The sequence below is a fragment of the Pristis pectinata genome, chromosome 18 (assembly GCF_009764475.1).
Source record: "Pristis pectinata isolate sPriPec2 chromosome 18, sPriPec2.1.pri, whole genome shotgun sequence".
Classification (NCBI taxonomy): domain Eukaryota; kingdom Metazoa; phylum Chordata; class Chondrichthyes; order Rhinopristiformes; family Pristidae; genus Pristis; species Pristis pectinata.
In genome coordinates this window covers 21,530,847-21,547,730 of record NC_067422.1, presented here as the reverse complement: position 1 = coordinate 21,547,730, position 16,884 = coordinate 21,530,847, and the positions used below count along the sequence as shown (strand labels likewise).

Sequence of the window (16,884 nt, the reverse complement as noted above, 5' to 3'; positions counted from 1 at the left end):
AGAGACCCGGGATTGTATGCACACAGATCTTTGAATCACACTGAGAACCGTTGATTTCTGAGCAGCACCGATGGAGGCATGTGAGCAGAATCCTATGTGATCAACTGTGTGTAAGCACAATAGTTAAAGCAAGCAAAAGTACTCTTAAAAATTTCTTGATTCTTAAAAACGGCTTTGCATATCACAAAATTGCATTTGTTTCAAGAATGGAATGTTATTCCTACTTTAATGGCTGGTTTAATGGCAAATGTACAGGAAGTTTACAATTTTTTTTTAGAATGTGCCAAGTTGTTACTCATTGGGTCTGACCAGGCAGTCTGATGGAGAGTTCTTTCCAGAGGTGGAAAGAACATACAAGGTACGTCAGAGGGAAAGAGTACACAGGGTAGGAGAATACATACAAGGTATATAACAGGAGTGGTTTGGGAGCTAATAGTCATCACATTCTGTAAAAAAGGAGCGCATCTAGATTAAGATACTATGAATTATAAACAGAGCTAGGAGCTGAGAAAGCAATTCATGAAACTGAGAAATGTAGCTAAGCAATCTAGATGGGAGATTGGTCATGTAAAGCAAGCACAAAAAATATAGAGAATCAAACAAGGTGCTTACTTGGGTAAACATTAGGCATTTTAAAAGCTAATTGGTATGCTATATTTTGATGCTACTATCACAATGTAGTGAAAATTGTTTTTAAAATTGCAGTGAAAGAGTTTAATGAAAGGAAAGCTATAAATCTCATCACTTAAGAATGCATTTCAATACATGGTTAGGTAATAATTCAAATAGCAAAGAAAGAGTTTCATTAATAATATGGTTAAGTTTAGGAGTAATAATCTTCTTAAGCAATTGACTTGAAACTAAGTGACAGTGACTGAAAACGGCAATTCTAACTGAGGAACAAATATATGAGAAAGGACACGAGGAAAATAAGGTAATACGTGAAGGAATCAAATAAACATAACTGATTGTGGTACAATTCTTTAAACAAAAAAAATCAGTTATGATTACAAAATGAAAATATAGAAATCCAAGGTAAAAATATACTTTCCAACTAATGAGTGGCAGAGAGATTTTCTGTAAACATATTTTTAACTTCTTTGTTACATTAAGAGTCTTGGTAATTTCAAAATATTGAAATTTTAATTTAAATGTCTGATCATAATTTTCTTGGCAAATTCAATGTATTTTTATATGAATAATATTAATTGGGTTACAGTATTCATATAGAATGGTTATAGCCTGGAACAATAAAGCAGGGTAAAAGGTTGAAGTGTAAGTGTCCTTTAAAACAAAGCTTCCATATTATGAAATGCTAGACGAAAGAACCATAAATTTAGTATGATATTGAAATTATAATATCATAATTTACTGATATCTCTGATTCTTCAACAGTCCCTGTTGCTGATAAATTGCTTTATCTTTGCCTGTTCAAAATGAGAGCAAGGATATATGTCAGAACATTGGTGATATAACTGATGGCTAAATGATTGTGCAACACACCTAATTCAATGATAACATGCCAGAAAATGTATTAACCTCAGCATCTACCTGCAATAGGCTGACTCCATTTTGGATTGATATTGTTATTATGAGAGGAAAAGACTGCTCTTATGCAGATTGGACACCACACAGTAGAAATTTAGCCCATCTTCAGTAATACAACAGTGTTATTTAACATTGTTGCGTAATACTCATCCAGTCTTTTTATAAACCTTTGTCTGCCTCTGTCATATGCCATATCTTTGACTGGTCCAGTGTTAGTTTATTTTATCCTCTAAGCACCGTTAGCCCTCAGGAACGGTTTCATAATTTATATATTTAATGCATCTTTCCCTGTGCTATTTTTCTTCTTTCTATCATGACCGTGGGACATTCTGGTTCACACACGTCTGCATTGCTGCCATTGATATCAGTCTGTGATCAGCTGGTAGGAAGTGCACAAGGTTAAATCTTCCCTGCTGAGATCAAGCAGGCTTCTGCTGTGCTGTGACCTGGCCCAGAGAAACTCAAACACTAAGAACAGATGACGGTTCAATTGCGATTAAGGCTGTGACTCAAATTTAAGAGTCTGTATTCTACCATGTTAGCAGTGTACTGCTAGGCCTGCTGGTTCCCTCTGTAATACCACTGCTGTAACATTTCTAACTACTTATCTCTCTCTCTCTCTCTCTTATTTTGTGTTTGTTAAGTCACTTTGCACCACAAACATCATCTGGTCAAGAGACTGGGCAAGTGGTTTGCTTCTCAACCTCGACAGATTTTGCTGTAATTAGAAGCAGATCTGACTGAATTGCCTTCCACTTTTAGATGTATCCCAAATGTAAATACTGAGCTTTACATTTTCAAAACTGCTTTATAGGATGCTGCTTTTGAAGCGCCTTCCTTCACAACTTGCCATTTCCAACAATGTGTTTCCCCACGTTCAATGTGTTTTTATTTTTAGACATTTGTCGACCAGTACAGCAATATCCACACATATTTACATTGCTGCAGCATATACCATTCCCCCAACACACAATCATTGACCCTGTCAGAAGGCCATTCTAGCAGAGATCATATAACCCAGCACAGATTTTCAGGATATGTATGGTTTAGTTACTTGCTATCTTTAGCAGTGATGCTATGAAAATTCACACTTTAACTCCTGGTTTTTGTTCATTCACATTGAAAATCTTAGATGCAAATTACTTGTCAAGTTTTAAAATATTAAACCACATCTCAAAACAGGACATGAAATGAAACTTGACATCGGAAATTACTTTCACTGAGCTACGTACTTCAATTGAAATAAACAGCAATTTGATTCAGCCACATTTAAGAGGAACTATAGTTGGAAGTTAAATAAAATGTTTGGTTACTCAAGGTGAAAGGAATAGAAGGATTAATTGATAGGGTGAAATGAGGTATGTAGGGGGAGCTTGTGTAGGTCTCTTTCTGTAAGTACACCATAATTCTAATATGTAATCAGTTGAGCATTGATGTAAAGATAACCCAAATCCCAAAGTATCTGTAGTAACTTATCAAAGGACCAGTACACTAATAGTAATCTGAAGATATAAAAAATAAGCAGGGATCTATGGAAAATCTTTCATAGATCGGGAACAGAATGCAACTTTCTGAGTGGTCACAAGTAATTTTAATATAGTTAAAGATTTGAAAAAATTTCCTTAGCTAACACATTCCATAAGACTTCAAATTTGTATTCTTGTGGTGTCCACTGGACCCTTGATGGATGTCTGTAATCAGAGAAATGTCACAACTGTATACTCGAATAATAATACAGCATGTTTAATGTTATCCATAACTTCTAACTCTACATATAAAGCTGCTGGCAGTGTGTGAATCTGTAATATATCAAATTACTTTTGACTAATAACTCAAATGTTAACTTGTTATATTTTCTACTGGGAATCTAACAAGAATACCTTTGTTGATAATTTATTCTTAGTTGATTTACCACAGATACAGAGTGACATATGAGCTGTCTTTACAGCAAATGCACACTACAGACATGAAATTTATAGCCCTGAGATCATCAAATGGTTCATTCCACTTTGCCAGTAACAGACTGAGGATGTGGTGAAGGGTATGAACTATCAGCACCGAAACATACAAGCCATGCCTCAACTCATGGGTTGATTCATCATTATGTTTTATAGAATTTTTTTCTCAAATGTGCCAAACAAAAACTTGGGTCAAACAACCCAGCCTTGTTTTCATAACTCAACTGTTATGTGGAATAATTTTCCTTTCCATAAAAAACATAACAGAATATTGCTGTTAACCATTCTTGTACTGACATTGGATACCAACAAATATATGAAATTTGCAAACTGTTTTACAGAGTGTTATATTGTGTCTGTTGTTTCAAACTACATTACTTCTACTTAGTACTGCCAAATCCACTTTCCCAGCTTTCTCTGCTCCTCAGTAGCCTCCTGCATTAGACAGATTTCCTTTTCTACTCAGTAGAAAAAGGTCAATTGTTTGAGGAACTGCTTTCTCGCTGCTTTCCCCAACACTGAGGCACAATCGAGTCAGTCAGAAGCAGTTCTGTTTTCATGATGCCACACATCATAATTACTCTTCAAAATGGATGGCATGTACACTGGTGTGTGCTGGACTTTTACAGCACCAGATGATGATTCAAGCATTGATTAACAAAAGTACTTGGAATAACCTTCCTCTCAGCATTGACTTTCTGAGCAGTCTCGCCTTCTCACAGTGATTGGGATTTTCTGATACCAATTTAAAAAAATTCAATGGTAGGATAAGTTGCTTGTAGCACTAATCTTAACAGATCAAATTTCCTATCAAATTCATTGTGAACATCAAGAAAAAAATGGGAAAACAACATAAACTCTGCACCATTTGGTCAAGAAGTATCCACTTACTGACAGTTTGGTGCAGTTGCAAAAACGTTCTACAATTAAATCACAAGTTCCCTCAGTCTCACTAGGGAAGACACACTAATTTTTTTTGAACAGGCTGATAAATCAGCGTGCTTAATTTTTAATGCCATCCTTTTTTTAATGTTATCAGAGCAGACTTCCTGTTTTACTTAAGGTTATAATATTCAGCTGGCATTAAAGCAAAGAGCTGTGCAGTTTTACAATGCAGCTATTCAAAAGTATTCAACATATCTAACCAGCAGATTATGGGTATAATGAAACAGGCCCATTTTCAGGAAAAAAAGTAGTGACAATTTAATTAATTTGAATTTTTTTCTTGCGCTATTTCATAAACTGTTTTACAGGAATAAATTGTGTGAAATAACTGTTGGTTTTGGAGGAATTACGAAGTGGTTTGGGGTACTTTTAATATCATTGATATTAATTCAATTACTTCCTTGCTTTAACCCACCAAACAGCTCTCAAATGAAGATGTTTCCATTGACTAAACTAAAAAACTCAACCAAAGTAGTAGGAAAACCATTACAGTACACAGAAATTAAACAGAAACACTTAGAAGTATTTTTTATATAAACTACAGAAAATCTCTAAATGATTAGATTGTTTCATAAGACATTATTCAAAGTATTTAAATGTAAAAAGTACTCCAGCCACAAGGTAGAAATAATCATTAAATTGGTGCTAACTAGTCATCAGAATGAATGTAATTTAGCAGGATGTGCACCAAACTCAGAATCACTTACACAGTCTTTATTTAATCATGAAACTCAGCTAAAAATGCTGTATAGAAGCAATGGACACTGCATGGTAGTTTATAAAGTTCTTATTTAATATTAAGGTTTACTTGCTTTACTTAATGTGCATGGAATATTTTTAACTAGTATTGTTTAGAAGCAAAGAAAAGCAGGAATGTAAGAATGTGTGATACAAAGGCAGCTGGGTAGGGCAGGCAGAGAGCAAGGACACTGACAAACTGCCATTGAAATCTGCTTTATGGTTCTCACGTGTGCTGCGAAAGGAATTTAAGCACATTATAAACTACTGTTTGACAACTAACAGCACACAGTAAATTTCCTTAGATATAAACAACCACTTGTTCTAATCTTTCCAATTAGCTTCCAGTTTAACAGTTCTTAACCTCTGGTACAGAAGCACCACAGATTTTTTTGAAGTATGATCAGTTTTCTTACCCTTCATTTTGTGTTTCAGCATTTTACTCTGATGGTTCATTACCATGTAGGAATAAACCTCTCGTACATGGGCTTGGGAAGAAAACTGGTTTCTAAGGTTTTGATTGTTTCCTCTGTCAAACATTAATCAGTTTCTCTTGTCAAGCTTATTTCATACCATTAGTCTTGTTACATCTTCTCTGTCTCAGATACTATGGAAACTGTTGCTATGATAATAACTATGATATTCCAAACAACCAGGGTGAAAGGCTCAGGGTTATAGATGCATTTGAAGAATTTGCTTGGTGCAATGTTTAATGCATGTGTCAGCTTAAATATTCTTCTTCAAAAGCAAAATACAGATACTGGAAATATTCAACAAGCCAGGCAGCATCTAAGGCAAGAGAAATATGGTGAAGGTTTTGGGTTGAAAACCTTTCACTGAACATTTTAAATCGTCTTCTGTTTCTTTCTTCACTATTGCAGCTGTTCAAGCCCATATCTTGAAGGCAGAGAAAGCTGGTGAATGGTGGAAGTTTACAGTGAATATCATCTCAGTATACAAACAAGGGGTGAAACGGATACGGCGTGGAGACCAATTCCTGTGGGTCCGCTCAAAAGATGTCGCCTGCAAATGCCCAAAAATAAAAACGGGGAAGAAGTACCTACTGTTAGGGAATGATGAAGACTCTCCTGACCAGAATGGGGTTGTTGCAAACAAAACCAGTTTGGTGATACAATGGAGGGACACGTGGGCAAGGAGGCTGCGGAAGTTCCAACAGCGAGAGAAGAAAGGCAAGTGCAAGAAGGCATAAAGAGAGACTGTGCTGCTCGACTGTAAGCAAGAATGATGTTAGGATAAAAATTAGGAACTTGTGAAGGAACTTATCTAGCAGTTGGGATTTTGGAATTGCCAATTTTGCACCTAATGCTGATTTCAAATTCAAAAAATAAATAAGAATACAAAAAAAAACGATGGACTACTCTTTGCATAACAGCTGCAAATGTTCTGAAATGAAGGACATTTGTTTCATAACCAAAATCCTTTCACAGTTGCTCTTCTCTGCATAACGCAGTATGGTTTTTGTTAAAGGGGCACACCAGTACAAACTGATGATAGCTGGGAGTCATGCCAAGACTGGTTTGATCCCAACATAAGCTGTTAACTTCTAGCTGTGCAGTTAACCTAAAATGTTGCAGTTTCTATTTTCTTCCCTCGCCCTGTTTACATTTGACACAACATTCAGTGTTACTTTCTGAGCTGGTCTGCCAAGAAGTTTTTGGCAATCATTGTGGACGTTGTATTCCTTATTAAATATTTTCAGAAACAGATAACTTTAAAAACTTTTAAAATGCCATAGCTATACTTTGTGTCTTTTCACTTCATCCCAACATTTACCTCACACTCGTTAAGTTTGTTGGTTTTTCCTTCATTCTAGGCTAGTAATTCTTGATTAAAGATTAAAGCACCGCGTCCCTCTGAATTCTTCAAGTTTGTTCTACATCTATTTTATGGATGAATTTTGATAAACTGAAACCAGTCAAAAAAAGACTGGCAGCAAAACATCCTGCAATCAAACTAATGCTAAAATATAAATTTAAATAGAGAGGAAAAAAATACCCTTTCAGTATAAGATTACTGAAATAAAGCTATATTTTCTTTTCAAATGAATTCTTTTACAGGATCACTGAATCACTGCACAAGAACAGAATAATGATTTCACCAATTATTTCTTGTATTTCACTTCAAAATCTTAACGTATATTCAAATTCATTAAAGTTTCTATTTGTATAGTTAGTACTTCATTAAAAGCCTTGGATAGATTTGAACGTACTCTTGACTGGAAATATAACATTTTTTTTGATAAAAAGAACAAGTAGAGGATATACTTAATTCCTCTCCCTACACCCGACAGGCCTGGTGGTTCAGATCCATCACCTGAACAGTAAACTTCACACCTAGATCTCTTTGTAACTGTGTGGATGATTAAAGGCAATAATTTACTGCTTGTTCCAGTGACCAATTTCAGTTCCAATGGGGCAAGGTGACATTTCAACCTTGTGATCACTATCTTCATCAAGTAACCAACTCAGGTCGCACCAATGACCCTTGCCTTTGCTGTGACCCTGTTTACAAGTATGTGCAGCTCATTCTCTAATCAATCATAACAGCAGACTAAAAAATAAAAAGTAGAAAAAAAACTAACCTTAAAGCAGTACATATTACCACTTTAAGACTGTATAAAGTTGATGTCTTAGCCTAAAAATAAGAGGTACTAAAGAAATGAATGAGTTTTGTAACAGGGTAAACATCTTCAAGGTACCTCAGTTACAGTTAGCATATGATGACTATAAGACTGACATAATCGGAAGTGTGTTTATATTGATGTAATGTAGTTCTGGAAAAAGACGTTTATATCAGTTCAGCCATACTCCAGCTAACTTAGACTTTCTTATTCCCCTTCTACACAGACCTGTCGGGCTATACTTTTACCTGTTAATAAGTTGAACTGTAAATGTTGTTTAGTTATGGTCATTGCATAGTCTGCAATGTTTTCCTACAATGCATACTAATATATTATCATTATTATATATGAATATATTTAATTACACATAAAAATTGTGGATTTTTTGGATGTTAGATGGCTGTAATTGAACCAGATGTGAACATGTACTATAACTGCTGAGCACCCACACTTGATAGAATTAAATCCAGAATTCAGTTGAATAAAGTCTTGTAAACAATACCATATAGTATTTGCTGTGAATTATTCTTGTTATGAATTTTTCACATACAAAAGTGAAAAAAAAGGAATCCTGCGAATAACAGTCCAGGCTGTACAATCCACATCTTTAGAAAGATTAAAATTCTCTCTTCACTAAGTTCATTAGTCAGCTGATGCTCTAGAGTGTGCTCAAGAAGTGGTGATATGTGAAAAGGTTCAAATGACATCGGACACAAAAGTGCAGCTTGAGTAATTCATGAATATTGTCTGAACCAAAAGAAAATTGTTGTCCTGTAACACAGCTTGTGCAGAAGTATTATAATATCGATAATAATAGCCAGAATTTTCAGATGCTTTGCCTTTCATGAAATTTATATGAAGCACTGCGTAGTAGAAATCTTAAGAGGATCGTACTGTAATATAAATTTTAATTACTCTGTAATGCTACTAGAAATAAATAGCTGGAAGAATTTTGTTTTGCTTAGAATGGCTACTGCTTGGAGATATGAAAATGAATCGGGCATCTGACTATTAGTTATTATGTTTAAATCCACCTATATAGTATTGGCATTTGCCCCCAGCAAAACAATAGACAACATGCAGATTAATAGGTGACTGGGAATAAGCTAAAATTCCATATTTCGATAAAGTTGTTGGATTAGCAGACCACACAAACTGGGGAAACAGTGGTCCAGAATCGTCCACAAGCCAGGTAGATAACTGATAAAATCTGGAGATCACAAAATGAGCAGGCACTTGAGATTCTAGAGAGTTGCTAGCATGATGGACTGTCAAGTAGCCTGAAATGAAAGGTTAAGAAATATTGAAGAAAATTAGGAAAAATGAACACATCCTGAAGTAGTTTGAACTGCCCATAAAAAGTCAGTTGACTCCTAAATTAGCATTATAGGCTTCAACAAACCTGACAGCTTTTTTGACTTTACTGAATATATATGTACCTATATATTTTCATATTTTCAGTTACCTTGGCCTTACTTACTTATCACAACACGGAAGGCGGCTATTTGGCCCATCCGATCCATGCTGGCTCACAACGGAGCAATCCCATCAGTCCCATCCACCCTCATTTTCCTGTGCCCTTTCAGTTTATTCACTTTAACATGGCTAGCATTTTCCTTTGATTTTTATTTGCTGCTTAACTACACTGACGGGTACTCACAGTAGCTAATTAAACTACAAGTGAACCTTTGAAACGTGGAAGGCAAATGGAGTACCCAGCAGAAACCCCTGCGATCATGCGGAGAAGGTACAAACTCCACACAGGTCAAGACAGAGTCTGGATCCCTGGAACTACAGGTGAGGCAGCAGCACTAACTGCTGCAGCACTGTGCAAGCCACTATCCCATCCACTGAGCAGCAGGAAAACATTTACATTCTACAGATCTCCCCTCCACCAGTCCACTATTTTAATGAAATGGCTGAAGCTAAACTGCAAACAATTAGAACAGAAATCTATCTCCATCCCACCCACTTCTGGTTTCAGTGGAGGCCAGACAATGATGATCACTAATCTGCCAATGGTAACTGGCCATTTCAATATTATACTGAGGCTGCCTGCTCTCATTTTAAAAGCTATTATTCGGCGACCTCATCACATTAACAACCTGTCTGCCCCTGAATCTAATCCTCGACCATCACTGGGTCTCCATGACCACAATCACCACAAAGGAATACTATGCTATCTACTGGACACCCACAGCTGCTCCTCCAAACACCCTTCCAGCACCTCCCTGCAATTGGGACTCTTCTACACCATTGACCAAGATCAGCTGCTACTATTCACTGTCACTTTCACTATCCCAAAATAACTACCTGCTCTCGTGAGATTTGGTGGAGAGGCCTGCAGCCCGTCAACAGGCTGCTTGTGGATAGAAACCTTACAAAATTCAATCCCAACAATCTTGCACCCACCCATGCAGCCTCTCCCCTCACCAACACCCACCCAATTCTATACCCTAGTCACCATTATCCATAGAATCCAAACACGAGATTTCATTCTCAAGAAAGAAAAAAGGTGCAATTATGAAAATCTCCTCAGGTTATCAGTGAACAACTTCTATTACAAATAGCCACATTATAACTTTCTGTGCATAATGTGACTCAGTACCTTTGGTCTGCTTTAGGTAAGCAGACTGAATTAATTAGTTTTGGTAATTAATTTTACTACATTGTGGCAAGATATGCAAGATTTTTTGTCAGTTTATACTGTCATGTTCTCATAATCATTTTTAAAAGGGTAAAAGTATGAAATATATTTGAAACACATTCCCAGGTATCACTGGAAGCCTTTTCAAAAATGTTGCAAACAATGAGCACCCACATTCATCACTGACTTTTTGCACATCAGGTGACCAGCCCAGAGCAAGTCCTGTCCATAGAACAACAGAAAAGGATTCTCACAGCAGGTTAAGATGTACCTACAGACTTAGCTACCTGTCAAACCTATCAAGGATTTTGACTGCTTATGAATATCAAAAAGCTGTTAAAATCAATGGAAGAATTAAAACATGTTAAAATGATTAAAAAATAAAACAATTAAGACACATTAATACATTTTAGGCAACAACAAACATTTAGCAAAGTAAATTAATTCAGAAAGTCTAAATTACTTTATATTTACCTAGGTTCCTCACAGCTGATCTTCTAACTTTAAATGAATGGACTTGTTGATCCTGTGCCAAGTCCACAGGTTAACAAAGAGTTCAATGTTGGTGTGCAGTTGGGGAATTGCTAACAATAAATAGCCAATAAGTTTGGGACTTATAAGTATGCGTGGGAATCACACACTTCATAGCAATAACAGAGTGAAATGCTGTAAGGATATTGTGGAATTATCAAGCCTATAGAATAGGTACTATGCAAAGGAGCAGATGCAGCATTTTGTCATCTAACTTATTGACTACAACAGATCTAATCAACCAGAAGTATTTATCTTCTAAAATATTTCATTTACATAGTGTTGAAAAGTTTTAGAGGGTGTCATTAAATTTTCAAAGACTCCACCACTTAATAAAACAGTAAACTGAATAATGCAATTTGTTCTAATACATCCAAAATGTTGTTTTGGGAGTTCAGCCAGAAAAATAAGGAAACAAAACTAGTCACTAGTCATTAGCTACTCTCTGGTGACTTCATATATATGATATAGTAACAATAATAATTAATTTGCAGGAATTGGAAGATGATGGTATCATTTTGCCTCATAAAATAAAATGAATCATTGTTTTAAAAATACAATTTTCTAAGTATTTAAAATAACAAACAGGTAGAGATCTTACCTCATTTTCAGGAAGTCTCATTACAATAATGGACAGGAAAATGGTTTTTAATTGCGTACACAATATTTTCAGTTGAATGTCGCAGAGATCACAAATAATTTAACAGATGCATGCTTCAGATTTCATACCAGTAGACAATAGCTCTTACATATTTAAAAAGCACCCATGTAACCATTAAACTGTTCACCATTGAGAGAAGTTCCCATTATGTTTCGGAATGAAGTGTGATCAAACAATGACCCCGGTAATGATGGTTAAGATGGCATAGAAGAAGAAAGGAAAATATAATTATTTAGTTTCCTTATTATGATTGAACTAATACTGCAAATTTTGTGCAATGCCTTACTTAAGTATGCATCAGTAACATAATAGAAAAGCCACCATGCAAATTAAAATCAATCATGTGGATTTGTGGTGACTGAATCAAAGCTGTATAATTGAACTGAATTAATGAAGCTGCTTATGCGCTCTCAAAATGATGGACTAATTCATTGCACTTTGCAAGGTAGTTTCCACTCACCTCCACCCCTCCCCCCAATCTCCCCAGATCTATGGTGGATATGCTGACAGCAGACTGAATCAGCCCACAGAGGATAGTTGCTCTTCTGTTATTTTTCCCTTGAAGGCAGTTAAATAGGTAAACAGATGGGCCACATTTCTGTGATCACCTTAAATTCCCCTGGCAGGACTGAAACTTATAGTTTACTTTATCACTGAAGCATTTTGAAACTTGCCTGAGTTTATCCTAATGATAGAGAGTTTTGCAGAATTTGTCATTTTTTTTATATATATCAGAAGTGATACATGCAGAAGAGCAAAAGATCTCAAAAAGCATGGATAGATAAAAAAGTGGTTCCATTACCTTGAGCACACAGTAAAAACCCTCTTTTATAACACAAAGAAAATAAGAATGTGATCCTAGGTATTAAAGCTGGTGTTTTGCAAATTTTGAATTTGCCCACAATGAAAAGAAAGTCAGCAACTGCACATAAGACACAGGCTAAAAGAGTTGGAAAATATTTATTCATACACCATATTTTGAATACTTTTACTAAATGCTTATAAAAATTGCGTACATAATGTGTGAAGTACGTAACTGCATGAAATTATAAGGAAATGGTTTCTAATTACTATTTTGTTAGATTGGAATTTCCATACTCAGAGCAATTTGTTCCAAGTTTCAATTCTGTGTGAACAGCAACACTGTTTACAGGCAGTGAGATAGCACATACTCCCTGTGCCCAACTAGGAATCCCTTCGCTGACCCTGCAGGCACCAATAAAAGCATTTTTCCTGGGAAAATACAGTAATAGTGTGAATGAGTAAAAGCTGCCTTACAGGATTGCTGGAGCATTTTAAATTATCATGTCCATCTCATTTAGGCAATAAAATTACAATCAGAATAAAAAAGAATGGGACAACAAAGTAACAAAACAATGGAACACAGCATTAAATGTGTTTATAATTCTCATCTAGGAACATAACAGAAATGTAATGTATTTTATTTAAACATTTAACATACTTTTTTAATGGTTTCATTTTGGCAAAGGAAACAAACTATCAAGTACTAAAATTCTGGATATCCCTAATTTTTTATGAAGAGAAAAATAAATATATAGATTGAAGTTATGTAGTCAGAAAGATAACTCAAAGGCATTATTTACAGCCCTTGGATATTATGCCACTCAAGAGTTACAACTATCATTTTTGATTTTAAGGCAGGATCTTAATTTGAATTGGAAACCTTGCTGCAAGTAATGAAATAATTGAGCTTTGTTTTGGCCTTGATTAATTTGGTCTATCTCACATATTAAATAATAGTAAGAGAAGCATATCAAACACATCGAAACATTCTCTATTGCTTGATTAGGGATACTTATTTCAATCTTGCTCCGGTGATCTCAAGAAGAACATGTTGTCCAGTTTTAACATCCAGTCCATATTCACTGATGAGCATTGTTTATGCCATTGTTGCTTGATTACCCTTTTGGCCAGACAGCAACCACAACAATGGCAATCAGCAGTAATACAATAACCACCAGCATCCCTACAATAAAAGAAAACATTTCTCATTTACAATGATTACAAATATTCAACAGAAGATTCACTGTTTCAAGAGCAGTAATACAATTCCCAACTCAGGGAAACTGGCTGCAATCAATTATTACCATCATTTAATGGCTGTGAAAAAAGAGGTTAAGCTTGTTATTGTTATCATTTGTTAATCGATTTCCAACTTTACATAAAAGCATGTAACAAGCCTTTGACAAAAGTTGTCTTGGATTCTCAAATTAAGATGTAAACATATCTGTAGGCCACTTCATTAATGGCAGCAATTATTATTGTTAAAATTATTTTTCTCGGCATGTTCAAATCACAATAACCTCAATTTATAACATTTGTTCTTTTTTGGAGACTCCCCTTTAACAGTGTATCATAAATATAATAAATTTGGGTAACTGATGAAAGCAATAAAATTGGATATTTTCAAGTTGTGCAAAATGAACACTGTAAAATTGATAGCAATTATGTCATTTGCAATATATGGGTGTTATAAACCAGGAAGAATTAATCATGTCTTTGGTTTTCTCAGTTAAAATAACCATGTCATTAAATGATTTTGTATGCAAAGTTTTCTATTTAAAATTGTTCTGGAATTGCATAAACATCTTTTATGCCTTTGAGACAGTTATAAATATCGACAGTCAATTTATAATATTTTGCATGTATAAAATAGATTGCATCAGCAAATTATCATTACAAAAATTTGTGACAGAAATCTTTAAATATCACCAAAGGAATAAAATTCTAAAATTCATAGAAAATGTATATACATGAACAGAAAAAAAACACATTCTTATATGACTAAGTGCGTTTGAAAACTCTGCTGAGGATAGAAGCATGCATCACAAAGCCATCATCATGACACTTCTCTTGAAGAGCATGTCTCTTTTATGTGAGGGAGTTGGCAATTCCATCCATAAACAGAGATATAATATGAAAATGGCTGCAAGAAGCTCAAAGTAAAAGGGACTAACTGCTCTTTCATGTCTCGGTTTGGTTATTTTGTGAACCCACAGATGAGTAAGAATGCCAAAAGAGAAAATGTATACAACATGCAACATTAGCACTTAAAGAAGGAGATTTATAAAACATCAAAAGAAATCATAATTTCTTGGATTTGATCCTGCACATCCAGTATGGTCTGTAGTCTTTTCACACTGCTCTCAACCCCATCAAACTGGAAAATGGACAACAAAAGCAATCAATTTAGAAAAGAATCTGAAAAGGGTTTTGTGATATTTTTCCCTCAATTCACTCCTAAAAAATCTGCAGTTTACTCCTCACCCTTATACCCCTCAACACCCAACAGGGTTTATCAGAATATTGAAAACTTCCAGAAGATTTTTTTTAAAAATGGGGAATGAAAATGAAGAACCCAAAATATAGTTCATTGATCTCTGCAAAATATTTCACATTTGCCTACTTTCTATTTTAGAAATGTGAACCAACGTGCACAGCTCACACACTTAAATTTATGCAATTCTGCAGAAAAGGTGCAGGCAGAGTGATGGCTGTTTTAGGTATTTAAAAAGCAAGCATTCAAACATGCAGGCAATATGTTGCACAAACTTGTCATTCCTCTGAAAAAGACAAAAAAGGATGAAAATAAAGGCACACCTGGTCTTTCTAAATAAACTTGCATAATGAAAAGATGAAAACAAAGCTGGAAGCAATGGGTTGGCTGCACACAAACAGAGAGTGAATGTGTAAGAATGTCAGCCGAAAACAGAAAGGTGACTAGAGGACTGTCTTTTACACCACGGTTTGGTTATTTTGTGACCTGAAGTCAGAGTGATGATATAAAGCTGCCAAAAGGGACAAAATCTGCAGTAAACAAATAGCACTGGCATTGAAACTACAAGCTGTGTAGGTTATCAATGGAGTAAGGGTTCAGTGGAAGAAAACAATTGAATTACAGCTCACCCATGCCGTATGCCCAATATACAAAAAGCCACTATTGGTAGGTCAAACCAGTAATAGGACAACAACAGATTAGGTACTCTAACAGTGAAATATAAAGCAAAATTAGATGGGATGGAGACAGTATTTTTGACAATTATGTACAAGGTGTCCAGAATCACTGTTCTTTGAAAAGAGGATCCCAGAAACTGCCTCTTTTTTTCAAACTTTTGTTATCTTCTAATATAAACAGTCTTTCCATAGGTAACCAAATCACTAGTACCATGGCCAAAACTCACAGTGGCCTTGTGCTGTCCCTCACAGAATGAGTTGGTTGAAAGCAAGGCACAGCTTACTCTGTAAAATGTGCATCAGGCAGGGTGTCTAGAGACCAGAAAAGGAGTGAGAAATATAACCTAAAATAATGCTGGTTGAAAGTAATGTTTCATTACTTCAGTTTATAATGCCACAGAACTTCATGAGCATGTTAAAATCCATTCAAGACTTTTTTCTTCCATTATCCTTTACAGTACCCTTACATGGATATCTGCTTGAGTTAAGTCCCATGCGGAATGAAGTCATTGCTGTTCTCTAGTCAATTACTATCCATCAGTCAACTTTCAATTATGCCTTATTAGCCTATTCTGCTACACTTACTGATCTGTGGATTTACATTCCAAGTTCCTTCAGTGCCTTCACACCTTTCAATGTCCTTGTATTTATTGTATATTCCTTTCCTTGCTGCGTCTCTCCAAATGCATTACCTCATACTTCTCCCGGATTAAATTCTGCAAGATTGAATTCTATCTATACCTTCCTGCAACCCAAAGCTTTTCTTTTCACTGTCAACCACATGGCCAATTTTTGTACCATCTACAAACTTTTTTATCATGCCTCTCACATCAAAGACAATCGTTAATGAGATCACCTCTCATTTTCCTAAACTAGAGAGAAAACAGTCTACACACTCTCTCATCATATGGCAAACATCCAAACCAAAGAACTCAACTAGTAAATCTTTGTTGCATTCCCTCTGTGGCAAATATATCTACTTCTAGGCAAGGAGACCATGTGTGGATCTCAAGACCCTACATAGTTGCAGTAAGACATATTTACTTCTGAATTAAAATCCTCACATAATAATGGTGAACTTACCATCTGCCTTCCTAATTGCTTACTCCACCTGCACATTAGATTTTAGATACTTGTGTACAAGGTCTTTAAACGTCAACAATTCCCAATTTACCATCATGTACAAAATGCTCACCTCTTCTGCTTTGTGTACCAGTGTATGATCTCAGATCTTTCCACA

At 35.4% G+C, this 16,884-nt stretch overlaps 2 protein-coding genes across 2 annotated transcripts in view; one reads left to right on the top strand and one right to left on the bottom strand.

Annotated features, from left to right (window-relative positions):
• Window positions 1-8,331, top strand: part of ntn1a (netrin 1a) — a 159,271-nt gene extending 150,940 nt beyond the window's left edge. Inside the window, exon 7 of the mRNA XM_052032819.1 lies at window positions 6,071-8,331. Within this exon, the coding sequence (XP_051888779.1) occupies window positions 6,071-6,399 (329 nt within the window). The 3' untranslated portion in view covers window positions 6,400-8,331. The remainder of the gene's footprint in view (window positions 1-6,070) is intronic.
• Window positions 8,332-12,611: 4,280 nt separating this feature from the next.
• Window positions 12,612-16,884, bottom strand: part of stx8 (syntaxin 8) — a 140,158-nt gene continuing 135,885 nt past the window's right edge. Inside the window, exon 8 of the mRNA XM_052032969.1 lies at window positions 12,612-13,656. Coding sequence (XP_051888929.1) covers window positions 13,589-13,656 — 68 coding nt within the window. The 3' untranslated portion in view covers window positions 12,612-13,588. The remainder of the gene's footprint in view (window positions 13,657-16,884) is intronic.